The sequence below is a fragment of the Zophobas morio genome, unplaced genomic scaffold, assembly GCF_036711695.1.
Source record: "Zophobas morio isolate AGI-343-1 ecotype UQ-CSIRO unplaced genomic scaffold, CSIRO_AGI_Zmor_V1 ptg000031l, whole genome shotgun sequence".
NCBI lineage: Eukaryota > Metazoa > Arthropoda > Insecta > Coleoptera > Tenebrionidae > Zophobas > Zophobas morio.
Window position 1 is genome coordinate 12,830,086 of NW_026972136.1, and position 24,205 is coordinate 12,854,290.

Here is a 24,205-nt window from a genome sequence, read left to right on the forward strand (position 1 = left end):
GAAGGGACGCCGCTTTTGTCCTATTGGACGCAGCAGCAGATCGCTCCTCCTCTACAAGTACTGCGAGTTTCCCCACTCAATAATCTTAAGTCGTTCGTAAGAATAAGTATATAAGCATTGCTTAGTCTTGTCAAACATCAATAGATATCTGTGCACCACGCGAATATTTCACGGAGTTACAGTGGTGCATCATGTTCGTGTACGGTAGTTTGGTGTTGTGGAATTTTCTTGTTGAGGAAATTTCAACGAGAATTCTTACTGTGTTCGTCGCGGTACTATTTCTGGTACGCGTGCTCCAGAAGCTGAAAGAAGCCAATTCGCTGCCACCAGGACCTTGGGGGGTGCCCATCCTGGGATCTTTACCATTTCTCAAAGGGGATTTGCACCTGCACTTCAGGGATTTAACTCAGAAATACGGATCCTTGATTTCGACAAGACTCGGATCGCAGCTTATCGTCGTCTTGAGTGATTACAAAATGATAAGGGATGCTTTCCGAAAAGAAGAATTTACAGGAAGACCCATAACGGAGTTCAGTACTTTACTGGACGGCTACGGTGAGTGAAAAACGAATCACTCTGTTTATAGCATACAATTGACACACTTCTGTAACCTTGACGTATCATCAGTAAAAGTGATTATAAATTCAAAAATTTGCATGTGTTTTTCTTTGCAGGTGTGATTAACACTGCTGGAAAATTGTGGAAAGATCAGAGAAAATTTCTCCACGACGGCTTGCGCCATTTCGGCATGTCGTACATCGGAAGCCGCAAGGCGCAAATGGAAAATCGCATCATGCGAGAAGTCGAGGAATTTTTGTCAGTTTTGGCCGCGCAAAAGGGAAACCCCATTGATTTGAACCCTTTTCTGGCGGTCTCTTTATCAAATGTTATCTGTGACATTTTAATGTCGGTCAGATTTTCACACAACGACGAAAGGTTCAGAAGGTTCATGTTCTTGATCGAGGAAGGCTTCAAACTCTTCAGTTCGTTAGAAGCTTCGTTCTTCATCCCGATCTTAAAGTACTTGCCCGGACAAAGACAGACACGTGAAAAAATTGCCAAGGTAAGTGATTTCGCAATTCGCATAGAGTTTGAGATAAAATCCGCTTTTTTCGTAGAATCGGGTAGAAATGGCTCAATTCCTCCAAGAAACTATCGAAGAACACAAGAAAAGCTTCGACCCGTCGCATTTGCGCGATTTGTTAGACACTTACCTTTATGAAATTCAGAAGGCCAACGAGGAAGGCGTCGGTCATCACCTCTTCGAAGGCAAAGATCACGGTAAGTCTATTTTTTCTTTGATTGTATATCAGTTGCTAATAATTTTTTCGAAATCTAGATCGTCAGATGCAACAAATCATGGGCGATCTTTTCTCTGCCGGTATGGAAACCATCAAAAGCTCTCTACAATGGGCGGTTCTCTTCATGCTCCATCATCCCGAAGTGATGAAGGCAGTCCAAGAAGAAATGGACCAAGTCGTGGGTCGCCGCCGGCTGCCCAAACTCGAAGACTTACCATACTTACCAGTAACCGAATCTACGATGCTGGAAGTAATGAGAATATCGAGTATAGTCCCTATGGGCACCACGCACGCACCCACAAGGTACGTTGAATAAATTCGCACCCATAAAAAAGTGAAAGTGTCAGAGACGTTTAAAATTTAGCGGTCGATGACCCAGACAATAATTTCCCAATCATTTCATAACCCAACGCAGGACGAGTAACGCATTTTACGTAATTTTAGGGACCTGCAACTCAACGGTTTCCACCTACCCAGGCACGCCCAAATCGTCCCGTTGCTTCATGCCGTCCATATGGATCCTAGTTTGTGGGACGAGCCCGAGAAGTTCAACCCTAGCAGGTTCATCAACTCCGAGGGAAAAGTCGTCAAGCCAGAATATTTTTTGCCTTTCGGCGTTGGACGAAGAATGTGTTTGGGGGAGATCCTCGCCCGGATGGAGATCTTTTCCTTTTTCTCGTCGCTTTTACACTCGTTTGAGATCTGCGTTCCCGCCGGAGAGACCCTTCCGAGTTTGAAAGGTGTCGCGGGGATCACCATTAGTCCCAACGCCTTCAAAATCTGCCTCAAGCCTAGACCTATGGAATGGGATTCGATGGGTACCATCAGGCCTGCTGGAAGCCATTAGTTTTTAAGGAGCACGGTGACCGAAAGCGATTCCTATTATTTATACCGAGGCACAGTACTTAGACATTCCTCAAGATACGAGATCTCCGACTTGTTCGGCTGTGCATTGCAAAGTGTTCATTCATTGTTAGTATTAATATTTTATAGATTTACTGATTTGTGTGCTAGTCACGTTGCATGTCATCCATACATTAAATCACCATTCTAGTTGCCGTTTTTATACCATTGTACCACGTTACCTGTCGAGGCAACAGTCGAACCTTTTTTTTTTTCATTTTAGATGTAAGAATTGTAAATAGTTCATTTTGTTTTTGCGATCTTGCTAGCAAACAACGTACAATACAACCAACAGGATGTAACGTTAATATTATTGTTATGTTTAATTATTTTTAATTGGAGACAATATTAATATAATTTTTTTACTTTAAATTATGAACTACGTCTTTTATTTCTTATACAGTTTACAAACAAAGCTGATTCTACAAACTCGAAAAAATTAATTCATGTTGTTTTGGTGTTAGAGTGATTCCACATTCCCCAGTCAAGTCCGTTTCGATATTCTCGCAAGAAATCGTAAAATTCTGGATAAGGGTGGCACCATACAGGAACATGAACATCCTGGCCAATTCGTCGCCGACACACATCCTTTTCCCTGTAAAAGTTTTGTAATTATTATTGTTATTATTTTTTGCTCAGCAGTTTGTCGTCATAACTTAGTAAAAGTAACCGCAATAAAATTTTGAGAAAATAAAACAAAACAAAGTTGGAGCAATAACTCAACTTGTTAGTGTTTACTTTTTATATATCATGAATTTATTAATTAATTACTTTTTTTTTGTTAATTAAAATCACAGTGATTTATCACGATGTGATGCTTCTACTCCTTCTCCTACTGAATGAATTTCGTAATAAAAACGAGATCATTTGGAACAAGCTTAAAAGTTTCTTCATTTGTTTTTATATTTACAAAATTATTGTGACACGCACGGGAACCTTTTTTGACATATAATTATCGATAATTTTGAAAAATACATAACATATAAAACTGTTTTATTATTGATTGATAATAAAGTGGAGGTATTACTTAACACGCAGTGTTCTGATTGTGAACTGTTGTTTTCATCCGGAAAATTGACATTAAAAACTTCTCTATTAGTAAAATAAAATTTGTTATTTTCGTTTTATCTATTATTAATTTTTTTCTAGACGAGACCCATCTCATCATAAAAATATCAAAAAAAAAACGAAAAAATTTGCCAAAACATAATATTTTTAACAAATTTTAAGAAAGAATCAAGTTCTTTAAAAAATATGCAAGCAAAAAATAAACACTTTTTTTTTAAATCGCTAAGTTTAAAATTGACGTCTTTAAATTGTGCAAAATGCTTAAATAACAACAAAAAGAAACAACTAGATAATAATAAAAAACGATATTTTAGTATTTAATATTTTTTAAAGTATTTTTTTTTTATAAAAAGCCATCACCTATTGTTTTGTGTTGATAATATAAAATTTACCCTGTACATATACCTAGTAATTTTTGTAGAGTGCCAGAACTACACACTGTTAACACCGTCAAGTCAAAAAAAAGTCACGCAACCGCCAAGAATATTAAAAATTCGTAGCCATGCTGCCGCTTATGTTGAGAGAAATTGCGAATTGTTGTTGAGCTTAAAAAAAAAACAAACCTACTTTATTTTTAACGTGTTTTGTCATTAGTTACTTTGTCTGTGTTGATGTGGGTACAAGATAGTAACATTAACAATCGCTTAAATTTGGAACAAAATGTTCAAGAGATTCGCCGCCATTCTATAGTTCTGAATGTACCTACTTGGTACGAAATTTTATTACTTTCTGATCGTAAGCTTAACCGAGTCCATCGGGTAACTTGTTAGTTTCATGTTTTCTCGACGTTTCATAACTCCTAGAGTACGAAAAAGTGGTCTCTCCGTTCCGTCTGTCTGTCGTCTGTATCGATTTTTATTAGACACGTAATTTTTGAAACTCCTGGACCGATTCTAAACTGGTCTAAATGTTATACAATAATATAAGCCTGTATACTTGTGGTGTACGAATCCACTTTGAATATTTAACATTAACATGACCTATTAATAGTCCGTGGTCTAGTGGTTTACAACATCGACACGCGGACCGGCGGGTCGCAGGTTCGATGCCGAACTTTCTTTTTTTCTCTCTCGTACTGTGTATTATTTATGTTGATGAAGTCGTAACATTTTTTTTAATAATGATAAAATAATAATTATAATATGTATTTAGAAGATTTACAATTAGTCTTAGTCTTAGTTTTAATCCTCTGAGATAAACCCATTCAAATCAAACAAACTTCTATGTGACATTATTTTAATGTATAAACGTAAACACTTGAAGTTAAGCTTATTATTGCTAAGAAAACATTTTCTCCCATTGGTTTTCTGCTTTAAATATATTTTACATTGCTCGTACTTGTGCGGCGTCCCCTTGGAATTTGCTCCCATGGCGCTGGTTTTTACTTTATAGAGATTATAACAAAAGAAGCGGGATTTGTCGGATTATCCTTCAAGGGCGAGGGAAGTTCTGTTGAAATAACTTCCGAGCAATTTTTTTTATATAGCAACACTGGATAAATAAGTTGAAAATTCATCGAAAACAAATAAAAATTGCGGAACGTTTATAAGATTTGAATTTTAAAAAGTAAGTCTTGTAGTTAACTTTATTTATTTTTTGACGTTCTTATACCGGGTGACTAGAAAATGGTGGATTAACTCTACACTACGTTATGTACGGGAGTTTCGGGAGTCCCAAAAAAATAATTAAAAAATTCTGTATGATGTAGATTACGAAAAAAACGTAATTTTATAAAAGTAAAACTGACAACACTGCACGCACCTAATGCGTGAAGTTTTTTAAAAAAATACTAGGAGCTCCCAAGATTCTTTTAATCTCTTTCACAAACATTAAATGCCCCGACACTTTTTTAAATTCTTTAAAAAATAAATCACGAAGGATTTCAAAATAGTAAAAAAACAAAATTCTGTGTGTTTCGAGGAGCGGAAATTAAAAAATAATAATTTAATTTTTGCATTTATTTTTAATTTTTTTCTGTGTATTGTGAACCTATAAAAATCTATATTTCTTGGAAAAAACGCGCGGCTAATTTCTTCCAAACAGTTAGCCGAGGACTTGATTCTTGGAATTGGTCAGCCAGGGAGGTGGAAGGAGGTGTAAATACAGAATCTTCGAAAAATTGTAAAATTTAATTTTGCCAACCTATTTGTTTTTTATAACCTCTATAAGTTAAAATAAAGAACTGTCGACTGTTAAAGTAGGTAAAGGAGCATGCTATATGCAAGTTTCAAGTGTTTTTTTTTTCCATTATATCTAACATTTTATGATGACATCATCAACACTTTAATTAATTCACATTCACCCATTTCTTTTTTTTTTTTTTAGTTAGTTAAGTTAGGAGACCATTTTTCCGACTGTAGGATTTTTCTCGTCTTCAGCTGTAATGGCACTTTTCGCATTCGTTGGGGGATGGGTAAAAATGTTAAATAAAAGACACTCGTGTTCTGATTTTGCGTTGATTTTTAAATTTATTGGTGATAGTCATTAGAAAATAAAATCGTGTTAGTACCGTGATTGTTGCGCAATATTGTGAAATTTTTTGGAACGTTATTTTTCCAGAGAAGTCGGAAAAAACGCGTTCGTATGAAAGTTGTTATTGTTGTTGTTAAGCTTTTAAATTTACGATTTTTTATTATTATCGATTTCAACTTGTGCAAACGCTGTTTATAAATTATCACGTTTTCGAGATTTTTTCTAATTTAAAATTAAAAAATGCTTCTGAAAATCAATTGCGTTAGTCGTCTGATTACGAATTAAAGTAGCCACTTCCGGAAGAAAAGTTTTTGGAAAAACTTCCAGAACAATTCAAGATAAAACTGATATTGCCAAATGGCATACCCTTGAAGAAAATAAAGGGTGGGTGGGCGTGGTCATTAGTTGCCTATATAAGACTGACTTTGGCAAATGAGATACCCTCTAAGAGAAGAGAGGGTGGGTGGGCGGAGCTGGAAGCTGCCAAAATAAGATTGATTTTGGCAAATGATATACCCTCAAAGAAAATAAAGGATAGAGGGTATATCATTTGCCAAAATCAATCTTATTTTGGCAAGTACTAGCCCCACCCAATGTGAGAAGGATTTTTTTTTACTATTTTTCCCAGACTTTCCAGTTGATTTTTAAGGGCGTAGCGGAGAGTTAATCCGTCAATTTCCAGACACCCGGTATAAGCAGTTTAAGTTAACGTAATTATGACATCGTTTTGTGGATTTCTGTCATCTTCAAACCTCTACGTAACTATTTCACAGTCAATGCTTCTGTTTGTTCTGATTTTTTGAGATTATAATTTTTACCGCAAGATGTTTTGAAAGAGCCAGTTCCTTTTGCCGCATTTTTTTTTGTTTTTTAAGTTTTTGGGGAAAGATGTTTAATTATTATTAAATAACATCGATAAAACAGGAAACTGGCAAGACGACCGATGGACTCGTTAGCTTACTCTCAGGAAGTAAAAATTGGTCGAAGGTTTTTTCGACAGAACTTCCTGCTCCCCTGAAGTACAATAAAACAATCAGCTTTTTTGAAAAAATTATAAATTCTCTAAGAACCCCTAGAAATTAAAATAAAGATATGTATGTAATATTAAAGTAAATATAAAGAAGCCTGGTGCGGGTATGTTTCAAATGAGTTTATTTTTTACAAAATTTTGTGATGACATCATCAACATTTTTGCAGTATGAATTTGGATAGGTACAGTGTAATACTAATAATAATGTTGTATTCCCAAATTTTCGGGAAAATGGAATGACCCGTTTCTGGTTGATTCAATAAAATAAATCGACTGATTCATTAATTTTTTGTCACCTGTATAAGCAATTCTAAAACCTATTAATGGAATGATAAATTACAAGTATAGACTCATCATGTTTTGCACATTTCAGGTAGGATTTATATGACAAATTTTGAGATGACGTCATCAAGTTTTTGGGAGGAGATAAACCAGTAAATTTTGATTAGCGATTTACCATCACCACGATAATCTTTCAAAATTTCAGAGCATCGCTTTTGCAAGCTACGAAGTTAATTGCAAAATGTTGTTATAAAATTTTGGTTAACTTATAACCCCCATTATTCGCAAAATTCAGTTTTATAACTTTTTGAAAAGCTGAAGGGCGAGCGAATTTCTGTCTAAATAACTTTAGACCAATTTTTTTAAATTTTGGTTTGTTTCGAATACGCTTTATCATTCCAATTTTATTTAAATTTTTGTTACCGTTTCGGGCTTTAGTGCCGCATGGCAAATTCAAAATGTCTGACATTTATTAAATACCGGGTGACTATAATGATTGAAGTAAATTTTTGTGTTCTAAAATTCTATTATTGGCAGCAATGCTAATATATTAGTTCACAGTTGCCAGTTTTGACATCAATACGCCTAACAAACGTGTTGATTGGTTGAGACGATGACAGCTGTCATAAATGTCAATTTGACAATCACGTATGCCATCATAAAATTTTAAATATGTCGCCAATTTAACAAAAAAATCACAAACATGAATTGTCACTCGCTATTATTTACGCACTTGAAATTTTGCATAGCATGCTTCTTTACCCATACTTTAATAGTCGAAACATATCTTTATTTTATTTTATAGCGGTTATCATAAAAAAGTAAAATTTGCAAAATTTAATTTCATATTTTTTGAAGACATTTTTAGACAATACTTCATGTGGCGCATGTCTAAATCAGTTTTTTTTCTGTCATTCTTTTGTGTGCATATTTTAAAAGGAGGTAATTACTTACCATTAGTGCAAAAAATTCAAACTGGCCAATAAAACGAACACCAGAAATATAATACTTACATCATTAAAAATTCTGTTACTGACTTTGTTCTGATTTAAATTAACATATTAGATAATCAGTCGGTTTGAATGTTTTTTAAACTTTGTTTTATATCTTTTTATTCAAACATCTGAGCAAAGCATATTGTTATATCACCTAAAAATAAACAAAAATCAAGAACCTACCTGCTTGAAATGGAATGAAAGCTTCCGGTTTGAAGAACTTGCCCTCTTCATTTATAAACCGTTCTGGTTTAAAACATTGTGGATCCTTCCACGTGTCTGGATTCATATGTATGGCCCATTGTAAAGGAACAATCATAGTTCCTTTAGGAATTGAATAACCCTCAATATTCATTTCTTCTAAAGTACCGTGAGGAATACCAACAGGAACGACAGATCTGATTCTTTGAACTTCCGCAATAGAAGCCTCCATGTACGGTAAAGATGATAAATCATCGAGTGTTGGAAGGTTGGTCCCTAATATGTCTGTAAGATGTTTTCTAATTTTGTTTTGTACTTCCGGATATACAGCTAGATATAACAAGTACCATCTTAGTGTTGCTAATGTAGTATCTAAACTGGCGCCAAAAATATCCGCTAATAAGTGATGAAACTGTTCGTCGTTGTAAAACTTTTCTTTGTCGTCATCTTGACGTCTACTGCGTTCATTAAGAAACGCCTGAATAAAGTTATTTTCGGGAGTTTTTTCCAAAAACTGTTGTTCAGAGATAAGTTTTTCGTAGATTTTGTGAGTTTTTTGTTTTCCTTCAATTAAGAACTTTATGGTTTCGCTGAATGTTGGTAAGAATCTGCCGGACAAGGGGGACGTTTCACTATTAGCAATTGCTCAACTTCTGTCTTTCGACATATACAAAATGTCTATAAATAGACTCGATTACTACTCTGCATGCATGAAACATTTATAAACACTCTGTATATTTAGTAATAACATACCTTAAAAATGGTAAAAAGTTTAATGGGCCTGCCACTCCGATGTGTTTTGTTCCTTCTTCTTGGAGATGTTGTAACCACTTCCACAATTTATCGTCACGGGACCATGACTTACCAAAAACCAGTTGGTTGATAACAGATCCAAGACTGTGACGAAGGGGTTCTAAAGGATCTAGCGTCACCTGCTTTCCTTGGCTTTTAATATACTACAATTCAGACAAAATTGTTTGCAAAATTATACCCGAAATATTAGCATACATACTTGCACAAAATCAGAAACATTATGCATAATTAAATTTTGTATATTTGTTCTGTTGTGGCCCACTCTGGCGGCACCTAGTCCTCTTAAAGTGTTGTGGACAAATTTGCGTTGGTCCTTCCACAATTCACCTTCTGCACAAATTAGTCCTAGAATAATTATTAGATTAAGTTATAAGACATGCTGCAATGAAGAGATTTTTCATCAACTGATGATTGATTAGTACATTTGACTTTTCCACTTTCTGAGTTTGCTAAGTAAAGAATAGAACATATCTTTTAATCTTTTGAATGTAGTCTGATTGTGATGTTTTTAGGATTTTATTTACCTTACTGACCGTTTGTTGACACATATGATCTCGAGAATGTGCAAAATGCTAAATTTACCACTTCCGGGCATTCCACTAATTTATGACTTGCAGCCAGGCAGCCACCTGCACAAAGAGCTGCCGCCTGAATTTTGTTTGCAGTATCGTTTCTCACTCTTTTTTTGCTTTTTTGAAATTATTGCATTTGCATTCATATTTTTCGATTTGCTTAAATTAAATTAAATCAAGAACTACAAAACCGAATGCTATAAATTACCATGTTTATTAAAAATCGGAAAATACTTTAAGAACAGCAGAGATTCATTACGCGAAAAAGAAATTACATAAGAAAAACATCTACCAAGTATGTACTATTCTGTGCAATTTAACCGACGTCAGTCTACGTGGAAGTAAAAATTATAAAAGTTCCGAGGCCGTTGTCTTGAACCAAGGTCCCCTATAAAGTGCACAAGGGCGGTCGTTAACACAACTTTCCAATCATTAATTAAGACATCTTACATCCTATAATTATCTAGCAATGAAAACTTTCCTGACATTTAAAAAATAAACTTGGTCATCAGCTCGTCCACATCCCGCAAAAAAGACAAGAAGCACCTATTATTTCAGTGGTGGTATTGTCTCAGGTTTGCTGAAGTTCACTAACCATCAAGACGGGAATGCCGTTCTCGTCCGGTGATGACTAATAAGTGACCACTCTCGCTATCGTTCGAACTCGGAATAACGCTACGGCGGAATTTCAAGAATTTTTTTTTGTTGTGCCGTCACTGCCGTCTGTCCAGAGATAGAATTTAGTTCGTTGTGATTTTATTTGGACAGAGAACTGCTTAGATTTGGTAATGAAAGATTATGTTCTGCTTCCATACATATAGTTCGTATTCAGTATAACGAACTGAGTCGAATTTTTCAATAGCAGGACCCGAAAAATGCGCCTAGGGTAAAATTTTTAACACGGAGAAATAGCAAAAACCCGTGAAAAATACTTGGCTCAAAGTTAGCCTATGTCGCCTAATAATACAGGGCTTTTATAAATGATTCTAAGGGCGTAGTTGGCCATGGATTTCAAAAATACCGCTTCGCTGAAATGATGCCTCATAATGACAGTTCTCACTTGTCACATTAATGTCTCATGTCGTTTGTAACCTGTCATTTAAAGTCGTTCTTTTTATTGTTTTAACGTTTTTCAAGTGCGAATTACAGTAATTCGCGTTGATCCAAGCTCAAAACAACAAAACAGGCGTTTTCAAAACTCTTGGTGGTTGCGTACGAAAATTTTGTTTTTGTGCCAGAAAGCTAAGATTGTGAAAATGGTTTATTCGTTATGCCCTGTTATCGCAATGGGCTTCGTAAACAAAGAGTGTGTGTATTCTGTAACCGCTTATAAGCAAGAATATCTGGCCAAACACCGTGATTTAATAATTCACAAAAAAAAAAACGTCAAAGGCTCAACAGATCAACAGATTTGTTCGAACTGGCAGTGTCAACAAAGGGAAATCTCGTGGAAGACCTTCAGTGTTTGAGAGAATTGTTGATAATTTGAGACGACTTGATCAGAATTGAACAATTGGACAACGGGTCCAAAGTATTGAAGACAGGATGTTACAGAAAATTTTTTAAATTAAAAAGAGGGTGAACGTGTGCCTTGAACAAAATGATCAACATTTTCAACATTTACTGTGATGTGTAACCTCAATAAATTTGTGTCTTTTTATTGTAGTAAATTAGTTTTATTTTTTTAAAAGATATGAAGCGTTTAGGCAACCATTTATACAGAAGCGTGTGGATTTTGTCATGCGTCCTTGGGCACTTCGTACAGATCTCCGTACAGTTAAATATGAGCGGCGGCACGCTTACATGACCTACTCGGACCCCATAATCATTTATAGAAACCCTGTATAAAGTAAACAATTCCAGTTATTAAAAAGCTAAAGAACAGAAATATTTAAATCTTTTCGCTATAAAGGAAAGATTTTTGAAAAACATTATGAAAACAGAGTCTAACATTTCAAACTATCGAAACTTTATATAAAACGAATTTATAAAATTTAAAAGATAAAGATCTAAACTGGGAATATTCGATAAATTTTCAACAATGTCTAAATCACAAGCTCGTTTGTGCAGTTGAAGAATTTTTTGTAACACATGTAATATTTGGTTACGGTTTGCCGTTTCCGACACAGTAGTTAGAAATATTTATTTTTCAATTAATGGATTGGTATCGATGAATTACTATGATTATAGTACAGTAAATCAATCAATCGTAATTGATAGCTTCTGTAAACTATCCACTTTCAGTATACTTTTTCCAATTCTTATTAAAAAGTGATATAGGTCGACAATTACGGTCGATCTATTTACTATTATAATTCTTTATGATTATCCATAACCTGTACGAAAATTTGCCCCGCCCACCCACCCTATCTCAATTGTGAAGATTTTTTTATTCGTCGTGACCCAAGAAGGCGAAGCTTAACTGCAAAATCCTTATTTCTCTACGAGAAATTAAAAACGTGTTTTTGAATATCCTGTTGTCCAAAGAACACTAAGTAAGTTTATTAAGAAAAAAATAAGGCCAAAGACTGGGCCCCACCCATACCCGCCCCGATCTAAATTCTCAATTGTGATGAATTTTAATTCGTTGTCAGATCGAGGGGCGGGGTTTAATTGCAAGATCCATATTTGTCTACAAGACCCGGGTGGATTAGTAGTTAGCATCGTGCTTGCCCGCTACACCTTGGGTCGTGGGTTCGATTCCCGCCCTGCCTCTGAGTGTTGTGTATGTCCCGTTCCTCTATAATTGGGACAGCGGCCTGTTGGGGAACGTAACTGAATAAAATAAAAATTAAAAAAATACCATTTTAAACATGTTTTAAGTTTTTTGTTTTGAAAAGACGACTACGTATATTAAGAACCAAAAAAAAATATAAGCCCCGCTCACCCGCCCTATCTCAATTGTGATGATTTTTTTTTAATCGTCGAAAGCCAAATAACCGGAATTTAATTGCAAAATCTGTATTAGTTCTCTACAAGAAATTACCATGTAAGACATGTTTTTCAGTATCGTGTTATTCAAAGAATACTATGTATATTAAGAAAAAATTAAGGCCAAAGATTAAGCCCCCCGCATACCTGCCCTGATCTAAATAGTAATGAATATTTCCTTACAAAATTTTACCATTTTAAACGTGTTTTAAGTTTCCAAGGGCCGATTTTATAATCAAGTTAATGGAGCTTTAAAATTAGAGTTGGATTTTTACCATGGAAATACACTGTTGAGACAATGGTTTAAAGTTCCCATTAGTCAGAGGTCCTTTAATTTTGATTATGAAACTAGCCCTAAGAATAACAAAAATCATTACAGTTGAGATGGAGTTTATATTTTGCCTTTTTTACTTCCCGAGCGTAAGCAAAGGAAGTATTGTAATCGAGTCCGTCGGCCGACTCTCTATTTTTACGTTTTCTCGATCTTTCATGACCCCTAGAAGACGAAGAAATAGGTCTCCCATTTCCGTCTGTCTGTCCGTCTGTCCGTCCGTCTGTCCGTCTGTCCGTCTGTTGTCCCGGATTTTTATTAGACAGATAATCTCCGAAAGTACTCGACCGATTGTTGTGAAATTTTGTACTTATATTAAGAATATCATGTAGATGGTAAAACGCTAACCAAAATTTGTCGAATCATCCCCACCACTAAAGCGATGACGTCACTTCAAAATTGTACATAGTAAATGGGTTTTCAATTGTATAAAATAACATAGTCCTACACATGTAGTTTACAACTCTGAATCGACTTTTCACCCGAAACGTCCAGATTTTTGGAAAAAAAATCAAAATTATAAAACAACATTTTGAAATTTAATTTTTAATCTGCTAACCAGAATGCTTTGAAATGTTGCAGATGTTTTAAGGCTATAAAGAGCATCATAAATCTTTAGTCAAAAAATATTTGCTTATCCCCTCCAAAAACTTGATGACGTCAGCTCAAAAGTTTGTGGAATAAATCATATCTAAAATGTACAAAATATGATGAGTCTGTACTTGTGATCTATCACTCCATTAATATTTTTTGGATTTGCATATACAGGGTGACTCAAAAAAATTAATGAATGCGTAAATATATTTTATTGATTTAATCAGGAACTACAAAACCGAATGCTCTGAAATCTTGCAGATGTTTTAAGGTCATAAAGAGCATAATAAATGTTTAGTCAAAATATATTTGCTTATCCCCTCCAAAAACTTGATGACGTCAGCTCGAAAGTTTGCCGAATAAATCATATCTAAAATGTACAAAATATGATGAGCCTGTACTTGTCATTTATCACTCCATTCATATTTTTTGGATTTGCATATACAGAGTGACTCAAAAAAATTAATGAATGCGAAAATATATTTTATTGATTTAATCAGGAACTACAAAACGGAATGCTCTGACATCTTGCAGATGTTTTAAGGTTATAAAGAGCATAATAAATGTTTAGTCAAAATATATTTGCTTATCCCCTCCAAAAACTTGATGACGTCAGCTCAAAAGTTTGCCGAATAAATCGTATCTAAAATGTACAAAATATGATGAGTCTGTACTTGTGATTTATCATTCCATTCATATTTTTGGATTTGCATATGCAGGGTGACTCAAAAAAATTAATGAAGGCGTGAATTTATTTTATCGATTTAATCAGGAATTACAAAACCGAATGCTTTGAAATCTTGAAGAAATTTTAATTTTAATATAAGCATGGTAAACTTTTGTTCAAAATGTATTTGTTCATCCCTCCTAAAAAAATTGATGACGTCACCCTTAAATTTTGCTGAATAAATCCTATCTAAAATGCAAAAAATATAATGAGTTTGTACTTGTGATTTATCATTCCATTCATATTTTTTAGATTTTCTTAAGAGGTGGTTCAAAAAAATTAATGAAGTCAATTTATTTTATTGATTAAATTAAAGGCAACACTTATTATTAGTATTACACCCCAACCAACCCAATTTGGTAGACAAAAAATTTGTTAAAGGAAAAACTCGGTTGAAACATAAGGGTAGCACGCTTATTTACATCGACTTTAACATTACAGACCTGCATTTGTTTTATGCGTTCACTTGGTTCCGCGAATGTGAAATAGACATGTTTATAATCAACCAATTGTGAATTTCACCGTCAAGAATTAAAATAAAACCCAATGTTTTATATAATAAGCGGAAGTCGAAGCAATAAAACCGATGGTCGTTTTGTTTACAGTTTCTCTGTTTGACTCTCACGTATGCTGTTACGCCTGTCATCTTAAATTAAGAATGTTTATACATACACGATTTTCAGTTGCCTCTGATACGTATACGTGAGTAAATTGTTTCGTTATTTTATTGATTATTACAAATCAATATTCAAAACGACCCAATTCATTTTCCCGAAAATTTGAGAATATAATAATTTTATTCTTAGTATTACACTACATCTATCCCAACTGATATACGTGTCCTTGCAAAAATGTTGATGACGTCATCGCAATTTTTTTTTAAATTCCCACTACAAAAATGTAATGAGAAAAAAAACACAATAGGCATGCAGTCGTCAAGTTTCCGACAGCGAGGGAAGTACTGTCTAAACTCTTTAGACCAATTTTTTATTAATATAACTACATAGCATTCTTATTTTATTTTATTTTATTTTATTCTTTGAACAATCCGATACTCAAAAGCATGTTTTCAATTTTTTGTAAAGGAATAAGTATTTTGCAGTTAAGCTCCACCCCCTTGGTTCGCAGTGAATAAAAAAAAATCATCACAATCGAGATAGGGCGGGTGGGCGGGTTTACATTTTGTCATTTTGTTTTAATATGTGTAGAGTTCTTTTCACAACAGGAAACTTAAAACATTCTTAAAATGGAAGATTTGTATAAGGAAATATTGACTGATTGATTGATTGGGCCCCGCCCCATAATTGCAAGATCTACATTTCCTTGCAAAAAGGTACCATTCTAATCATGTTTTAAGTTTATTGTTCTGAAAAAACGACTACGTATATTAATTAAAAAGGCAAAATATAAGCCCCACCCACCCGCCTTGTCTCAATTGTGATGGCTATATATGTTACGAAGAAAAATTGGTCGAAAGTTGTTTCCACAGAACTTCCGTCGCTCCTGAAGTACAATGGAACATATCCAGAATTTTCGAATTGAGTTTTTTCTTTACACAATTTTGTGATGACGTGGTCAACATTTTTGCAAGGACACCTATATCAACTTGGATTGGTGCAGTGTAAAATAGTAATAATAATAGTATTGTATTCCCAAAAATTTTCTGGGAAAATGGAGTCAGCCGTTCCTTATTTAATCAATAAAATAAATTAACCCATTCATTAATTTTTGAGCCACCTGTTTAAGCAAATCTAAAAAAATGTGCAATGATAAATCATAAGTAAAAACTCATCATATTTTGAGATCACATCATCAATTTTTTAGGGGGGATGAGCAAATACAGTTTGATTAAAAATTTACCATACTTACGATAGTTTTAAAACATGTCCAAAATTTCGAAGCATTCGGTTTTGCAGTTCCTGATTAAATTAATAAAATAAATTCACCCATTCATATTTTTTTTAATCATCCTGTATTCGCAAATCCAAAAAATATGAATGAAATGATAAATCACAAGTAAAAACTCATCATATTCTGCTCATCCGTGCTGAGTTTTGACCCTAGATATCCAAATGTTTCGACAAAAAATCACTCTACGTTATTTCGACAGAACTTCCCTCGCCCATGAAGTATTATAATTATAAAACATATCCAGCTTTTTCGAAAAATTATAAAATTTGATTTTACAAATTTAATTTTTCATGACAATTATAAGTTAAAATAAAGATTTTCGAGAAAATGGAATGAGACGTTCCTGATTCAATCAATAAAATAAGTCAATGCGTTTATTAATTTTATTGAATCACCCTGTGTAAGCAATTCTAAAGAATCGCATCTTGAACATTTTAGATAGGAATTATTGGACAAAATTTTAAGATGCCGTTATCAATTTTTTGGGATGACAAACAATTAAAAAAAAAATTACCATGCTTATGATAACCTTAACACGTTTGCAAAATTTCAGAATATGCAGTTTGCAGTTTCGAAGTTAAATTGCAAATTATTTTTACACCATTTTGATTTTTTTTTTCAAAAATCTGAATGTTCCGAGTTGAAACTCATTACGAATTAATAAACTACACGTTGTAAAAGTAGTAGTTTATTATTATATAAAAATTAAAACCCATGTGCTGTGTACAATGATATACACGTAGATTGGGTAACATGTTACCATCTACACGATATTCATAAGACACTTCGTAATTTGACAACAATTAGTTCGGTGGTTTCGGAGAATATGTGTCTGACAGAAATCAACACAGACGGCGGATAGACAGATGGAAACGGGAGATCTACATGTTCGTACGTTAGAGGAGAGGTCATGATGCATCGAGAAAACATGAAAGTAGCCAGACGACTGTTGGACTCTATAACAATACTTCCTTAGCTTACGCTCGGCAAGTAAAAATATAATTTGCAAAATTGAATTTTACACACGGGCGAATGAAGCTGTGTTTAAACAACCTTAAGCCAATTTTTTATTAAGTTGAAATAAAAATAATTATTAAATTGCAGTAGATAAACAGCCACATCATCCATTTTTATTTTCTGACCGTAAGATAAAGAAGTATAGTAATCGAGTTCATCGCGCGACTTGCCACTTTCATGTTTTTTCGAAGTTTCATGAGCCGTAGAGTACGAAAAAAGTATCCTCCCGTTTCCGTCTATCTGCCGTTTTGAAGACAATCCCGGAAACTACAGGACCGACTATTGTCAAATTTTGCATGAATATTACTATTATTACTATCATGTGTATGATAAAACGCTAACCAAAATTTGGCGCCCCACCACCAATGGAATAACGTCATATCCAAAATTTAAAATAGTAAATTTGTTTTTAATTTTATAAAATAAGATACTCCTGCACTTGTGGTTGGTGTGTTTTTGGTGATTTAAAACACTTGTAGCAAGCGGACTATTAATTCCAATCGTATCGTTGAAATAAATTGAGAGCTGTGGTCGAAGAAGAAGGAATTTCAGAAAACTCAAATGAAAAGAAAGTTCGGTCGAAGAGTGGTAATGTTGGTTATGTACAATAAGAGAATTTAGAAATCGTTGGGAAAGATCGATGAAAGCTGGAATAAAAAATGGACAGTCAGGTAGAAGAAGAAAGCAACTACTGGATTGTTGTCAAATTTTGTATGGGATAACGTCATCTCCAGAATTTACAACAACAATTTTGTGACGTATGAATCCGTATTGAGTTTCCACCCTAGACATTCAGATTTTTGGAAAAAATCAAAATTTTATGACACTTTGCAATTTAACTTTGAAACTGGAAAACCGAATGGTCTGAAACCTTGCAAACGTTTTAAGGTTATACTCGTGGTAAATCGTTAATCAAAATTTATTGGTTTATCCCTTACCAAAAAATCAATCAATTCCTTATACCGTCTCGTTCTAACGACTTTCGATTTTTTAGTTTAGAAGCCGTTTGCTTAATTATCTCTTTTGAAATACTAACTCTATATACTCTTCTTCCTGCTTCGTTTTTTGGATCGTCGGCTTCTTTAGCATCATTTAATTTTTCGTATAATTTCTGGAAATATGTTCCCATTGCTCGATCCGAGTGGGGCAAGCTTGACATACTCATTATCAGAGTTTTTCTGGTTCCTTAACATTTTCCATACTCTTCTTTGTGCCCCGTAAAGATCATGTTCCACGTTTAATCAGAAGTTTTTCTACTGGTTGGGTTTAATTTCTTTCATTGTGTTCTTCACTCTGTTTCTAACTAGTTTGTAACTAACGTATGTAATTGTTTTACTTCGCTATTGGAAATTTAATTGTTTTTTTCTTCTTGTGACAGGTCTTTTACTTCTTCACAGAACGAGAGTTTATTTTTATCTCCAATCATAACTATCTTTTTGCCTACCGCTATTTCCTAAGTATCTTGTCTTTTTTCCGTATCTTATTGGAGTTTTAACTCCTTTCTTGTCGTAATATAGAACACGTATACGACGCGCGCCGGAATAGGATGTCGAGTTCGAGCTACGAGCTCGGTGTCGGTGTCGATGTCACCGAGAGCGGTCTGAACTGAATCTGAACATTGGCATGCCATATAGAAAAAGAGAGAGAAATAAACTATCAAACAATATGTACATGAAACGCCTCATAGAGTGGTGGTGATTCCATCTGTAAGGACCCCCAGGATGCTGTAAGAGAAAACAACCTACACCCACTGCTAGAATTCAAAGAGTATCTAAACAACGACCCTTAGGATGCAAAAGTGATGCACAGATAGAGTGACAATTAAAACGAAAAGGGCCATCACGTGGTATGCGCAGTAAAACAAGTTACGTTGGTCGAGTTGTCTTCGTGTGTATGGTGTCAGCGTCTCGTGTTTTTTGTTTTTTAAGTTATTATTGTTTATTTTGCCACTTTGTATTTATTCGCATTAAGAATTTTGTTTAATAAGATCCTTAGAGCATTTATTATTTTAAGGACCTTTTACGATAAGTCAGTTACGCCACTGGCACCTAACGTTCTGCTTGCCACTCCTAACTCTGTCTGAGTGCAGATGTTGCTTGACGAATTATTCTTGCATCGAGGTGTTGCGGTGAGGCGATTAGTGCCCGTAGGCGTTAACGGGCAGCGCCTCCTGTTCGCAGCGGTAGTAAGTAGTAACTCGAGCGCGGTTGAGCCAAGAGGAGTGGGAGCGCGAGGGTAACGTGGGCGTGATCGAGAGATCGAACTATTTAATAAAATGTGTTCGTTTGACTGTTCCAACAACCAAATTAGGTACAACAATTGATGCCGTTTTCACACGTTTTATTACTCATTTAAGAACTGATATTTATATCACTCATGTTAATCACCATGGCCACTAATACCTGTATTAAATGATAGCATTTGTAAATATCTACTTTAATTTTTTTGGACTATTATTATTAAAATAATTAATTATGATATTTCTATATGACAAATAAATAAAAATCAATGCATATCATTACTTGGTATTAGTACCCGTAATGATAGAAGTTTTGCCTGAATGCCGGTCATTTCCGGGTCAGTGGTGGGTCTTAAAAATATATATATTTATACATGGACATTTGCTTCAACTAACCCAATCATCATCATTAATCATCATTTTGTCAAAAAATACAAATGCAACATATTTTTGGTTTTTATTATTTTTTAAGAGAAAATTAATGACTGCCACGTATACGTGTTCTGTGCTGATATATTTTGGTATAAGTTCCTGTGATGAATATGTCTGTTTTATAACAGACAGATAGGCGGAAAATGGGGAGTTTTTCGTACTCTAGGGGTTACAAAACGTCGACAAAACTTGGAAGCGGCAATTCGTCGTAAGAGACCTAGAACGATAATTCCTCTGCATAAACTCAAGAAGTAAAAAGATGTCATCATTAGTTGAACGATCTCGTTAAAAAAGATACTATTTGTTCAGTCTGTTGGAACGGTGCATTGAACAATTATAGCGGACACATAACTGACAATCTAGTTTTTGTATAATTCAATGACGTAACTAACAAACTGTTTCGTGAGTGAGGCAGTTAAATAATTTAGGGAACCTATTGTTATAAACTATGTATATGACCAGTTACCCTTTGAACAATAAAACTCGAGAAAACGTGCAATATTTTTCAAAAATTGATAAAACTGATGTAAAAGAATTCAGTATAGAGCCCGAATTTCAGCTATAATTAAAAAACACTTTTCAGTTTGATTTTTCTCGAGAATTTTGTTATGGTAACGTATTGTTAATTTTGTATTACTGGACTGAGTGAAAAAAAAACAAAAAAAAAATTGTCTTCACTTCCAATACGAAATCGATCACGATCCATTTTGCTCATAAATGGACTCCCAGGGTTATTGTTCTACTTATAAGAATATAATTAATGTATTTTCTAGCCAAGCATTATTTTTGAAGTTATATAAATAGGCAATCTTTACAAGCACTCTAACAGTTAAATTAAAGTGAATAACGAAATATATGTACATAAGTTCATCACTTTAAGATGTAAATACCGATACCGGCATATCAGAGAATGGAATTCAAGAAAATTTGTTTCAGTAATAGTAATAGTAATATAAAAAAAAACTGGGAAAAATTGTATAAAATAACATAGTCCTACACATGTAGTTTATGAATCCGTGTTGATTTTTTACCAGAGATTTACAAATGTTTGTAAAAAATCAAAATTATATAACAACAGTTTGCAATTTAACTTTGAAACTGCAAAATCGAATGCTTTGAAATTTGCAAACTTTTTAAGGTTATCGTAACCATGTAAACTGTTGTTCAAAATTTATTCGTTTACCTACTCCCTCTCAAAATTTTGCCGACTAAATCCTACCTAAAATGTGCACGAGGTTTGTGATTTATCATTCCTCTCATGATTTTTTGGAAGTACTTATACAGGGTTAGTCAAAAAATGAAAATGAATAAGTCAATTTATTTCCTTGATTAAACTTGAAACTCCAAAACCGAATGCTTTAAAACCTTGACACGTTTTAAGGTTATCGTAAGCCTGGTAAATTTTTAATCAAAATATTTTTCTTTATCCCCCCAAAAAACTAATAACGTCACCTTCAAATTTTGCCGAATAATTCCTATTTAAAATGTGTTTCTATACTTGTGATTTAACATGAACCATCAAGAAAACATGAAATTAGTCGTTAGTCGGATAGTCTCTATTAAGCTTACACTCAGGAAGTTAAAAATTGCAAAAGCGCATGATTTTCTTTGATTATCTTATAACTGGTTTCCTTTGTGTAAAATTCTTAGTGGATATTTTTTAATTTTTAAAATAACATCTGACACTGTAAAAAAAAAGACTCGCTCTTCTATCGAAATGTGCAATGCTCTGATTTTATTATCCTAAAATTACTACGAAGGAACCATACCGTTGAGAAACATGAAAAATGTGTATTACACTACACTGAAAATGTTCTAGGCATTCAAAGCTCTTGAAGCGATCCGTTCCGGGAGCAACTGAATTCGTAAGCTTTCACCAGCGGTCAGTCAACGTAACGCACTCCCTCTAATCTCTTCGTTTCCTATCTGTCTCCATATTCACTGTCAAACGCTTAATTAACATACTCGCGGATATGTTGAGATGGGACAATGGTTGCGACGTAAAACCGCGATGGCATACTAACCCACTGTCGACCAAAAAGCGGACTCCCGAAATCGAAGGGGTCGTTGGCCTCGGCTAAAACGGACTGAAGAGAAACGAAAGTTTCACCGAAATAATGTTGGATGAAGATATTTCAACAGTTTAATGAACAGAAGCAAATTTTTGCAAATACTGATCGTTAAGATACCGTGAAAGCAACGTTTAGTACTTATATACGTGACGATGTATTTCGTTTATTTGCCATGAGGTATTATGTATTTTGCAGTGGGTTCTGCAAGTAATGTATGTATTTCGTGTTATCGTTTGATCCATGAATTTAGAAAATTTGGGATTGTACATCATAATTTTGATAGTCAAAGTATATTACGAAAATTGTAAAGAAATGAGAGATTTCGTAATATTAATTCCCTTTCCTTCATAAAAAAGGGTAAAAAGGGAGTAACAAAGTTTGTATCAGCAAAAATTATTTTATGGCGATTTTTACTTGAAATTTTGTATTTAATGCTCTTCAACACATTATTTACTTGAAACTTAGTTGAGCGAAGCTAGTATTCTATAAATCAAGCTAAAAGGTTGTGGTGTCGTTACCAGGTATTGTCTCGGGCAGGTGTCTTGATGGACACATTTACAGAAGGGACTAAAGGATAATCCATCTTAAGCCCTAACAAAATCTTTTATCCGCAGCGAAGACACTTCCAAATAGCGGTAGTTTTACTATTAAATGAAGATAAAGTGAATAAAAATAATAACCTTTATTTATCTACCAGTAAAGGTTTTAAGAACCAGGTACAATTCGGTCCCAGCCAACTATCATATTGGTTGCCTGCTGCTCACAAAATCTTGCAATTTGTTTCAAAAGTAGACCACTTTGATATAACAAAGTTTTAATTGTTATTTTTTTTTAATGTCGTAATGACAATTTGTAAGTACGCTCCTAAGTTGAAAAACGGGACATTGATTTGGTCAAAATTTTTTGATTTGTTACACAAAACGTTAATTGAATCCTAAAATTTTGTAAAATTTGGAAGTGTGTGTCAAACCTAGTGGTCCAATTTTCTATGGTCACGATTTTGTTGCGTGGAAGGTAAAAGACTTTACATTAAATATCATCAGTTAAGAAAATATATGTTTAATTATGTAGATAAGGAAAGTTATACATACCGAAACCTTTCATAATCCCATGCGTCAAATATAAGGGCGCTCGTCCAGATGTAGCGTCTTTGTTGAAGGTCTTCTTAATGATTTTTACATCCGAAATAACCACGGTGTAAATATTGCCGAGATATATCCCATAAATAGGACCATATTTGCGAGATAGTTCTGTTAGGGTGATATAAGGAAGTTGAGGGTTTAGCCAAGTTAAGTAACCCACTATTGGTAAATTCCAAGGACCTGGAGGCAGAACCCTGGAGTTCGCGTACCACTTGTAGGATATCCAGATGAAGAAACACGTTAAAGCGGTAATCCAAAAAGTCTCCATCTGTAAAAAATCATAAATTGATCTAATATGTAAGCCAATTAATTTCAGCTGTAATATAGGTAGGTCTTCGAAAAATCTTGACATAATAAATAAATAAATAAACAACCATCACGAAAAAATACGCTTAACAATAGTTATTTACATTTCAAGCGCCGAAAGTACCGAGTTGCATAACTTCAAGACGTAACTAAAATCTTCCATAAACTTTTGTGGAAAATTATAAATGGCAAACGCGTAGCTTTAAAAAACTTATTGTGGTTCGTTACTACATAAGTATTAAACTCTAATGCCATGAATTAAGTTTCTTAAATTAGGTAAATTTCTAGAAATCACAGATCTCTTATTACTACTGTTTTAAAAGTATTGCCAGGATACATCTAAATCATCACCTTAATGATGATATAAACACTCGAAGAAAAACGTGTTGAATTTTAATTTTTAAATAAATAAGTATCTTTCTACTTCCTGGGTGTAAATTAAGAAAGCATAGGAATCGAGGCTATTGAATATTTATATTTTCTTGACGTTATATGACTCCTAGAGTACGAAAAAATAGATCCTCCGTTTTCGCCTGTCTGTTTGTTTGTTCGTCTGTCTGTCGCATATCCAGATTTTTACAGAATACAGATAATCTTCGAAACCATTGAACCGATTGTTAACAAATTTTACACTGTATCAGGAAAATCGTCTACATGGTAAAACGCTAACCAAAATTTGTATAAACATCCCCACCAACAATAGGATGATGCCCCTCTAAAAAATGAATTTTTGCCTAATACGTGTTTCTTAAATCTGACAGAAATGTATAGTTACATGTGTATCGTAAATAAATAAAAACTGTAAATACATATAATCCGATAATTACCTGTGGACGCAAATAACAAAAAAGATGCTCGTAAATCTA

At 34.0% G+C, this 24,205-nt stretch overlaps 2 protein-coding genes across 7 annotated transcripts in view; one reads left to right on the top strand and one right to left on the bottom strand.

The window, feature by feature from the left end:
• The first annotated feature begins 112 nt into the window (after positions 1-112).
• LOC135139667 (cytochrome P450 18a1) lies at positions 113-2,583 on the top strand. Its single transcript, XM_064069972.1, has 5 exons — positions 113-555; positions 675-1,063; positions 1,119-1,281; positions 1,340-1,604; positions 1,746-2,583. The coding sequence occupies exons 1-5, from the start codon at positions 192-194 to the stop codon at positions 2,146-2,148; spliced, it is 1,584 nt and encodes a 527-aa protein (XP_063926042.1). The 5' UTR covers positions 113-191; the 3' UTR covers positions 2,149-2,583.
• LOC135139668 (cytochrome P450 306a1) overlaps positions 2,562-24,205 on the bottom strand; it is a 105,889-nt gene continuing 84,245 nt past the window's right edge. For all 6 annotated transcript variants that reach the window (XM_064069974.1, XM_064069973.1, XM_064069976.1 and 3 more), the window contains exons 2-6: positions 22,983-23,301; positions 9,265-9,410; positions 9,006-9,208; positions 8,235-8,860; positions 2,562-2,799 (exon numbers count right to left, since the gene is read on the bottom strand). In XM_064069974.1, the coding sequence (XP_063926044.1) occupies positions 2,627-2,799; positions 8,235-8,860; positions 9,006-9,208; positions 9,265-9,410; positions 22,983-23,301 (1,467 nt within the window). In that variant the 3' untranslated portion in view covers positions 2,562-2,626. The remainder of the gene's footprint in view (positions 2,800-8,234; positions 8,861-9,005; positions 9,209-9,264; positions 9,411-22,982; positions 23,302-24,205) is intronic.